Genomic DNA, 11,251 nt, shown 5'->3' with positions numbered 1-11,251 from the left:
TGATCAAGGAAAAAATTGTTTATAGAATTAACGAAATAAATAAATAAATTATAATTTTCAATATGTACTCTCTAAAACTTTTAGAGTGAATCTTACTCTAAAGAATGAAATCTCATTTTCTTAAAGATTAAAAATTGAGCTATTCTTTTTTAAGACTGGCTCAATTTTTACTCTTTAGAATGAGATTCCACTCCAAAAAATTTAGATAGAAATTTATATAAAATCAAAATAGAAGAATATTTCCTTATTTATATTATTTTATGTTATTTATATTATTTGTATTATTTGCATTATTTATATTATTAGTATCTTTGTTTATCTCGATTGTACTTATACGCTCAAAAATACAGATTCTAAGCACGTGCCTAGTTTGCCTAGATAAATAAGAGATTTCGGATTTTTTTTATCTTAACATGTGAGCAGAATAACTTTTGAAATAAAGTCTTTCGCCCTTATAAATATAAAAGTTACTGTCCTTTTTATCATTTTTGCAGGAAAAAATTACTCCCTTGCCGATAATAATAGTAATGGAAAAATCCTGTAAGACTGTAAGTATATATAATGAAGAGATGACAGTAAATTTTTCACGGATAGTTAAATTCGCGGCTGCCGTTTCTATCATTTTTTTTCTTCCCTCTTCTACCATCACGTTTTTCGACCCGGATAGTCTCACTTTGGGGTTTATCGGATGGTTTTTATATTTATTACCTCACACGCGCCGCGCAGTCGGCACTGAGAATGATCCCGGACGAGACGATAGGGACGCCAAAACCCATCCCTTGGTGGTTCCCCATAATTTCTTTCCCCTCGGCCCCCTCCATCCCCTCCCGGAAATCGCCTCCACGCGTGTTTTACACCCGCCGCTGTTAGCCAGCGGAGTCGCAACAGATGCAAGTGCACTCTTCGTGCTCTCGTTCTCTTTCTCTCTCTCGTTCTCTCTCTTTCTCTCGATCTCACGCCCTGACTTTTTTTTCTGTACCAAGCTCGCCGGTATTCCCCCGAGACGTCTCGGGAAAGGCCCTGTTGGCCCCGTCCGGTTAACTAGAGTATTGTTCGATTATTATTTCAGTACATATCGCGCACTTGTTACCTCTTTGTGCGGTCATATGGTGGTTGGAGGGTGGCCGGGCAAGTGTCACACGAGATGGAGAACGTGATGAGATATATAGAAACGTGCAGCATCACTTCGCATGGATGAGTAGAAAAAAAGAAATAGTAGGATTAAGAAATTCAATTGGGTTAGTGAATATAATATACTGATATAAGAAATCAAAATTTAAAACAATAACAAAAAATAAATAATTCTTTTGCAGATTTTTTTGCAGAATCAAAATGTAAAAAAGAAAATAGTAGATTATCTTGCAGGCCTACTTTATACGAGGAGTAATTCGTTAATATTAATGATGCTTGCAGCTGATACATGCAATAAACCCGATTTGTATCAATTCAGTAGGAAAGGTGTATCGTAAAAAAAAAAAAAAAAACAGTAGTGCAGATTTCAGACACATTGGAATGAATGCAGATTATACATTCATTTTAAATTTGGAGTTTTTGTCGACACTGTATAAAATTACTGAATATGAATGAATAATAATTGTTAAGATGAAGAATAATTTGAATGTAATAAAAAAGATGGATGCACAAATCGAATTAAATAGGCTTATAATTTTTTACATGTATAAATATGTATAGTAAAAATGTTGCTCGATCGGAATTTATAGCTTTAAAGTTGTTGAAGTAAGAAAGTGAAATATTTCATCGGTGGTTCAGTATCCTGAAAGCAGGCGCCGCGAGCACGGACACGCGACGTGAAGGATAAAGCCAAATTTGGTGAGGTACATCGTTCGGCGGCGAAGAAAGGAACCTCGGAGCGGAGCGGAGAAAAGAAGAACGGACAATGATCTCCGCAACGCAACGGCGGGAACATCTGTCTCGGCAGTGGCGGCGCCGCTCTTCGAACACACCGAAGCGGCGTGTCCTCCTTCACGGGCCGATCCCGATGCGATGCCGTGAAACTTGTCCCACCTTGGTGTGTGCATGCATGAGTATTCATTATCTTCGTCCTCTCCTCATTCGACGATACCGACTCGCCGCCGCCACCTCGTGCGTTCCTTTTTCCGCGCGATCTTTTTTGGTCCACGGGGAAACATCTGCGGCAGCTGCGAGGCGGTGGACCGCCGGGACTCCACTTCTCCACGTACGAGGCAGGTGCTCACCTTCCGAAGTTCTCCCTCGCCTGCCAATTACGCGTGCCTCTTTCTGCCTCTCCCACTTCTCTCATCGCATCTCTTCATCCACCGCCTTTACGAGCTGCTGTCGCTCTCCTTCCGCTCTCCGTCGCGCTGCCACCACGGTTTTTCTCTCACCTTCTCTCGTTACCGTCTCTCCTGCACTCCCATTTTTTCCTCCCCTTCACCCCCTTTCTCATCTATCACTTGGCTTCGATCTCCTTCATCCTGTTTTGCCCTCGTGCCAACTTCGTGCATTTCTTCGAGCGTTTCAGTATATACTTCATCTTTCGTTATCAATTACTGAGCTTGAGAAGTTATTAAATATATCATTCTTCGATGAATTTATATTTTCGTCAATATCCGATAATTATTATTATATGGAATTGTTACATACGATATCATCTTTTCATTCCTCTCCTCAATGCTTTCTCTTCTCATCTTTCGATCTTATTTTACACGTCTCTCGTGCCAACTTGTTGCATTCCTTCGAACGATTTAATACTCGCATCTTATCTAAGTTAAAAAATACATTAAAAAAGAAAGAAAGACAGAAAATAAAATAACGTTTATTTCGCGCTCTGGAATAGATCTTCTCAAGTTACAAAAATACTGCAAATTTAAGAAATATATAAAATTGAATTGATAAAAATATAACCAATATAAATTTTAATATATAAGAAAAGACAGAGAAAGAGAGAGATTATTCTCAAGTAAGACTTCGCTTCCTGTAATATTACAGTGTAATAACAGCCGTTATTTGAAGAGTATAACATTACACTTTCTCATTCTTTAAATGTCTCTCTGAAAATTAAACGAGCATTAAACGTAGAGTAATTGTTTCAGGCATTCCTGATATCACTCTTTCCCCTTCTGTCGTCGTCTCATTCTCTCATCTTATCCGTTGCTCTCGCTTCGTTTCACACTCCTTGCACTCTTTCGGCTTTTTCAGCTGCCGCTTCGAAAGGACGATCTACCCGCACTCCTTCAAACGATATTCTGCTTCTTGGTCCAGCGCACGATTCTACACACACACACGTATATGCACGCGCCTTTCCCTTTTTATTTTTTTCTCGCCCTTCAGGAGAATGGAGGCCGTCTGCCCACGGGCGAGATCGAAGCACGTGCACCGGACTTGCATATATCGAGGGGGTTATTTGAGAATCGCTCGAAGGTATTCGTGCTTTCGTACATCATAATATTTCTGAGGCGAATTGGGATATTCATGCCTCGGCACGAAGTCCGTAATGGGCTGTATTTTTATTCTATTCACAATGTGCCAACATATCAAGTTTATAAAGCTTGAAACACAATTGAAAAGTACAGACAATAGGAAATCGGTAGGAAATAATAAATTTCGATTATCTGAAATCATGTATATCTGGTATGCATGTACATTTCAGATGGGTTCAATCTGTTATTCCCGATTATTTTGCTTATATTTTTGAATTTTGTCTCAGACTTAGAAAGTGCATTATCATTATCATGAAACTGTTATATATCTGGCGACAAATACTTTACGTTTACTTTATGCGATACGAAATATTTCATGTTGGAGGAACTTATCTACGTTTGCAAGATATGCGTGGTATTTTTTACAGCTACAAGGATAAAAATCCTGGTCCTTGGAACTTTACGGTTGAACTCATCGTGTACATACTCATAAAAAAGAGCATCGGTCTTGCAAGTTTTTAAGCATGATATTTTTATGGCATTTTAATTTAAGCATTTCTTGCACATCCATAACGATGAAATTCGTTTTTTTTATCTTCAACAATGCACTTCTTAAAAATTTTCCTTGAAATTATCAAAGAAAGGCATAAACAAAGCGTTAAAATTGCCGAAGAAAACATTTGCCTGTTCACTGTTACGCATAGCCGATGTGAAACAGAAATCACGATGTGGATAATATTTAGACTCCTCCCAAACTCGCTCAGGCCACCGGCCACGGTACGAAACACTTGGAAGAAAACTCGGCCCAGCTTTGGATGGGCCACATGCCTTCCTGGTTCTTCTATCTAGCAGCTGTCCTCACAAAGCAGTGTATCTCATTCCGAACACTGTCAAGGACCCACGCTACTTTACACATCGGATAACGCTGATTTTATTAATATTCGTTATTTTTGTACTGCTAATTACATTTGCGATTAGATATTAAGGTACTCTATACAAAACTAATTATCGACTATATTTTAGGAATTTAAAAAATTTATATTAAAATTCAAAGAATAAATCTAAACTCCTTTTTTCAAATTTATAAAAAAAATTATGCAGCTATTGCAATTATCTTACGATTTTCCTTAGGAATAAAAATATCTTAAGAATAAAAAACTTCTGCATGACATATCATAATATTTGATATCTTCGTTGCACTCTAGATCGTCAATCATTTCATTGTTCATACTAAGCGAAATGATAACCATCTTGTGAGAGAATATCTGCCAAGTTTTTCTACGTTCAAATTTATTCAACGGTTGTTGACGACTTCGACCAATCTTGCGCAACCGACTGAATTATTTTCTATCAAGGTATGTTGATTTTCAAAGACGAAACTCACCCATAAAGCATCGCCGCCCCAGCTATGCCACCACCGCATTGTGCCGCCACGTACAGTACAGCGCGAAGTGGGGAAATCCGTCTGCACAAAGCAAACGATACCGAAACCGCTGGATTCACGTGTCCACCTGCGTGCAGAAAGTTTTCCATATAAAAAAAGGAAAGAATCAAAGAAGACAGAGGGAGATTGGACAATTCTTCTCTCGACTTATACCCTGTTGGTTTGATCGACGCTTCTTTCTAGTGACTTTCATTTCTGTTCATTTTTTTATTTCTGACTAAAAATTGTAACGTTAATAAATCCAAGAAGAAATAATTGCCAGTGACACAAGTTATAAGATAAGACGAGCTCAATTACGGACGATGGGTTGGATGACCCGAACAGGGACAGTGCATCCCGTTTGCGCTCGAAAAAAATAAAGATACTTTTAGATCGACGCGAGAATTTTTTATTTTTAATCACCTTATGTATTCTAATATGGATTATAAAATAGAATTCTTTTTAAGTTACAAACGGTCGCTTAATGAATGAGATTAACTTCTTTAGATTTGATTTTAATGGAATCATACTAAAATTTTTTTTTAATTCGATCCAAGAATACAGAAAAATATTGATTGAATTAACTTTGGAAATCTGGAAAATGAATGATCCAGAATTCTGATTAATGCTTGTTTTCACCAATGTAGATTAACTTTATTCTCAGTTCAACTTACTCTTGGTCTTTTTCTAGTTTTTTTTCTAGTTAAAGATTAGAAAAAGACAAAGAGTAAGTTGAACCGAGATTAATTAAAGTTAATCTACGTTGGTGGAAATGGGCATAAGTCTATTAGATTTTAGGTTAAATTCTTTTAAATTAGGTTAAATAGATTTTCTAAGGAAATTCTAAATGTTGGTTATTTCAACTAGAATTTTTTTAGTAAACTTAATCAGAAATTTAGTAGATTTAATCAGAATTCTATATCGTTCATTTTTCATCTCAGAATTCCATTTAATTCAATCAAACATTTTTCTCTTTGTATATTTTAATAAATAATTCATACTAAAAATTATATTTTTTTCTATTTTTCCAATATGTATATTTATTACGTACATTTGTTTTCAGATAATAATCAATAGGAGTAAATAAATTTCGGGGGATGATATATTCAAATTTGATGTACATTGTGCAACAGTCTGAAATGTCTGAATGGATTAAGTTCGCGCGCATTCTCTGCGTTTATTTATGGAATGATAGCGAGTCGGGAGCAAACGCGATCGGGTTTCCGGCATATAGTACGACAACCGAGAGTTTATTACACGCATTGTATGTCGCGTATCATGCGTGCCGGCGGAACGTACTCGAGAGTGCCCACATACGTTCCAGACACGCACAATATAGTAATGTTGGCCGCGCCAGCGTAATCGGTTAACGAGCCAATCGAGAGAAATCGCGAGGGCCGTCGCTCATGAACCTATGTACAAGAAGGAACAGAACTATTGACGCAACGAGATCGTCGAATTAAGCAGTTCGCGACCCTTTACGTAATTAGTCTCTGAACGCTTTATGTAGAAGCCTTGCAGACGCAACATCAAATGTGTTTATAATTCGAAATCAAGCGGACTATTACATGTAAATATAAGTGTTTTTATGAATATTTATGCAAAAAAACTAATTCCTCTTTGAAATACAACAATTAAATAGAACTGCACGGAAAAAAGAATGTTTATTATATTGACAGCATTAATTTAATTCAAAATAATTTTATTATTTTGAATACACAATATTAGCGAAACAAACAATATTTTATTAAAATAAGGACAGATTTGTTTCATTAATATTAACAAGATTATTTTTTTAATTAAAATATTAATTAAGGACCGAACATTTGACAATTCTTCCCGAATATCTGGTATATCCCTGATATTAATTAAATAAACAACATTTTATTAAAATAAGAGCATGATATATTTGTTTCATTAATAATGTTGAAAATTAACAAGAATTATTTTTAATTATAATAATGCTGTTAATGTAATATCATTTTTTTAGTTACGCATAAATGGAATAGAACGCTCTCTATACTTTTTTCATTTCACGTATATAAAAAAACATTGACATATAAAATTTTAACATATTAGGTGTAGTAAAAAGAAATCTATTATTTTTGCATGAAATTGAATGGAAAAATGGATTTCTTTTTACTATACCTAGTATATGAAACGAAAAAAAGATAAATAGATATAGATAAATAGACATATATAAGTGAACTTATTACTCCTTTCTAAATCATAAAAACAAAATGAAAAATTAAACAAAGTTAAAATTACAGTTAACTAATTTTTTAATTATAAAAATAAAAATTATTTTAATTTAAAAAATGTTTAATTTCAAAAACTTTATATAAGTATTAACTAAAGAATCATCTTGTTATTCTGACAAAATCACATTTCTCGAAACTCAATGACAAATGTACGAGTACATGACTCCCTATTTTATTACTTTCATAACAATATCATTATAATTAATACCCTTACCGCTTATGTGGCTGAAGATGAGGGAGATCGCAGCGATAGCGAAACCGGAAGCTACAGCGGTGGCTAACGCAGAGAGGCCGCTTCCGGATACAGCGGAGGCGGCGGCTGCACCAGCCACTACGAGGCTGAAGAGGAATGTGGCCAAACATTCGACAGCTACCGCTCGCCATAGCTCTAAACTGCGTGCCTCGACGGACATGGGTGCCTTTCTATCAGTCACATCGGCATTGTTCTCTCGGAAGGCCGATAGCCTCGATAGAATAGTCACAATGTGCGCGTCCACCTCGCGCGCCAACGTCTCGTTTGCCATTCTCGGTCTCTTTGTTTCGTGATCACCGAATGAAGAAAAAAAATGATACGATAAAAAAAAGTAATAATCCTTAGAACATGCTCTGCGCACAATGTGACGCTCACGTGCACTTTTCTATCGTTAATTACGATCACTGATAGATGATTCGTTCTCCACCACTTTAGATCTTTATCACTCTTGGATCTTCGCGGATAAAAATTTATAGGAACTGATTGTTCTTTCTCACGTCCCTCGGTATTGTGATAGTTCGTGGTGGTTCCCGGCGATTCTCTCGAGTGGAACAAACTCGGGGATCGCGGCCAGGTCGAAGGAGAACGCACTCGATGTTGCCGCACCGGCAACACGCTCGCGAGTGACAAGCCGACGTAGTGGAGAACGAACAAGTGGGCCCTGCAGAGTGCGAGCGCGCGTTCACCACCATCGTACCACCCCCTCTCTTCAACCGTTATTTCCTACGTATCGGTGCATCTATAGAGCTGCATTCTGCCTTCTCCATCACTATCACCGACATCGTACCACTGACACTGACACTCCACGGACATTCCTAATTTTAATTCTTTGATATTTTTCAAGCGTAGAGTACATTGACTTTTAGTCTTGTTTCTCTTTTATAAAACCAAGTGCGTCGATTTTTTTATTCAAATGGTTTTTAGACACAGAAAGTATAAATTATGTATTTATTTATAAGAAGTTTATACAAAAAGAGAAATGAAGATATTACTATTAAATCTATAATTTTATTCTCAATTTCTTCCTCCTTTGCTTTGTCTACACTTACATTATTCATCTGATCATTTTATCTTTTAAATATTTTATAAATATTTATTTATCTTGTCTTTCTTTATATTTCTGAATTTTCTTTTTTTCTAAAATATCATTATAATTCATAAGATTCTCGTATAATTAATTAAACTATACAATTATTATTAATAGAAATAAGAATAAATTAACTATTTCTATAATTAAAAATTAGGATTAAAATGCCTTTCACGCAGTGAAAGTACAAAATAATATTTATAATAAACGCAAATTAATTTATACTTTTCATAACTTATAATAAGTGGACATTTTATGCTTCAATAACAGGCTGTTTCTTTAGAAAGAGCATTTTAATTCTAATTTCTCATCATCTTTATTTATCATCTTAAAGCTAATGTACTTAATTCATTTTTGATTAATCCAAAGGGATTTATTAATTAATAAATGTTTTGTGTTAGTTTTTATAAGACAATGAACCACATTCTCAATATTGTAGTTCGCCATTCTTAAGCTTTAAATCAAGAATTTTCTTTATCTGCAATAGATATAGTATTTCCTTTATCATATTTCGCGTATGGATAAGGATAAATCATAGTATGTAATTAATAAAGTCAAATAAAAAACTCAATAAAAAACAAATAATGCCACGTGACGACGGACTACTTTTATAACATCAATTGCTTGTCTTTGCAATGACATCGTAACCGACGCTTGTAATAAATTTAAATAATACATCAAACAAACTTTATCGTCTCCTGTGGGTAATTAATTAAAATTTAATGTCCGGCTTTTCTCAACGGGTATGTTTCTATGTGTAGTCCTGATCTTATTGATATCTGCCTGTCGATTGCTGATCCACTGTCATGGTCATATAAATGGGTGGTTGGCTGATCATCTCTTTCCTGGTCGCTGACATTATTAGCACTGGTGCTGCCATTTTTTCCTTGGTACATTGTAATTTTATATGATATAAATAAATTATTTCCTCGGGTATGGATTTTAGTGGACGATTGCAAGGTTCGGGGTAGGGTCCAGTCGATCCCAACGGTTAGATCCGGAGTAGAGGTGTGACCGGATTCTGAATATTCTCCAATTAATTACCCTAATTAATTAATTCCGCAGATAAAATAATTATATTATGTCTCTGGCACTCACTACTTGATGGTTGTCGCTCAGTTTTATCTACAACTGATAAGGTTAAATTAATTCCGGGATTCTAGGATTCAGCCTCTCTCGCGACTCTAGATTGCCTTCAGTAATCTCTTCCTTCCTTCCTTCCTTCCTCTCAGAATGGTCTCTTGTAAGCTTCCGCGTTATCGGAGAATAATCCATTGTGTGCTTGTAGTCTGTTCGCAATGAGGATGGTATACACAAACACAACACTTTAGTTCTTTTTGTATGAAAAAATTAACTTTATTCAGGCTTATAAGAATAATTTGCACATTCACACACATCACTCGCTCGCGTATCTCTAGCTATCGATTCATCTTTCCAGGAGGAAAGAAGAGGAAGAAAAATGAACTGATGCAAAAGTTCAGCCAAAAAGAATGGGTCTAAGGAGTTTGTAGATATGTTGAAATATTTCGTCACACGTACTCTTATTCGTGTAAATTATAAAACGTATAAACATTTTAATTATAAACTAAATATTCAAAATCACATTTTTGCAATTCTTTTGAAAACTCTAGCTTTGCTATATGAGTAATAATAAAGTATAGTTATAGAATATATGTATAAAACGTATATTTATTTTATAAAGTACGTGTATCATAAATAACGAACACTACAGAATGTAGTCACATATCTTTTAATTAATAAAATTTATGTTTTCCATATGTCTTCATTAAATTTTTTTATTTCGATATCTGTTTTTAACGGCAGAGAGAAAGAATAAATAATAATAATAATATGAAATAGGATTGTTTGGTATACTTCTTAGATTGATTTAAAACCTTGATTTAAAATAGAAATAAATTAATATTTATATATATTTTATATACATATATATATATATATATATGCAAATCGATACAAATTATTCAAATACAAATTGTGCGTTTTAAAATTGTTATAAAACTTTGCCGCGTTAAATTAAAGCAAGTATGCGGGTAAGTATATATATATATACATTTCCATCTCTTTATGATAATTATAAAGCGAGCATTATTTTAATCTTTCTCATGGAGCGACGAATTTGGGCTACACAAAAGAATGAGTGGCAAGCGAAGGAAAAGCGAATGAAGTGCTATAATGAAAGCCATTTAGCATCACGCGTATTACCTTCAGTTAAGATACTTATAGACTCAAATGTGTGCATCCGTATTTACGCGAGTGTCAACGTGGAGTCTGCGAATGATAAAAATAAATTTAATAAATAAACCAACGCAGGCACATGTACTTGAAACACAGTGGTGGGTCTTATTCCCACGAGTTCAAAGAGCATCCGTAGTGTCCACGTTCCCACAAAAAAGGGATGTACGCGCGACGAGGCATGAACAGCAAGTATAATGGCGTATATTTAGATCAACTTCGCGGACGAATGTTGGACGTGAACAGTCACCTTGTGAGAATCACATTATACGAACATTCTGCATTCCAACATCGATTTTTCATGAATATATGATTATGGATTAATGATGATTTGTTCAATTGATAAAAAGGCAAATTCGATGCATGATACCCATGTCTTGTTCAAGCTTAAGACTAAGTAGTCACGATAAACTGGTTTATGTCAGTTCCAATACTCCGATATAGAAATGCAAATTCGTGCGGGTCTGCATCAACGATAATAAAGAGAGAATCGTGAATAAAATGGTTTAATAAGAAAGCTTCTCGATTTTAAGTGACATATACTTATAATATCTTCAATCACAAGCTATTTTC

At 35.1% G+C, this 11,251-nt stretch overlaps 1 protein-coding gene across 1 annotated transcript in view; it reads right to left on the bottom strand.

The window, feature by feature from the left end:
• Positions 1-7,778, bottom strand: part of LOC108695100 (neurogenic protein big brain) — a 20,578-nt gene extending 12,800 nt beyond the window's left edge. Inside the window, exons 1-2 of the mRNA XM_018204858.1 lie at positions 7,300-7,778; positions 4,786-4,912 (exon numbers count right to left, since the gene is read on the bottom strand). Coding sequence (XP_018060347.1) covers positions 4,786-4,912; positions 7,300-7,609 — 437 coding nt within the window. The 5' untranslated portion in view covers positions 7,610-7,778. The remainder of the gene's footprint in view (positions 1-4,785; positions 4,913-7,299) is intronic.
• Between the last annotated feature and the right edge of the window lie 3,473 nt (positions 7,779-11,251).

The sequence above is a fragment of the Atta colombica genome, unplaced genomic scaffold (genome assembly GCF_001594045.1).
Source record: "Atta colombica isolate Treedump-2 unplaced genomic scaffold, Acol1.0 scaffold126, whole genome shotgun sequence".
NCBI lineage: Eukaryota > Metazoa > Arthropoda > Insecta > Hymenoptera > Formicidae > Atta > Atta colombica.
The sequence above is the reverse complement of the archived record's forward strand: the minus strand, read 5'-3'. Positions and strand labels throughout refer to the sequence as shown.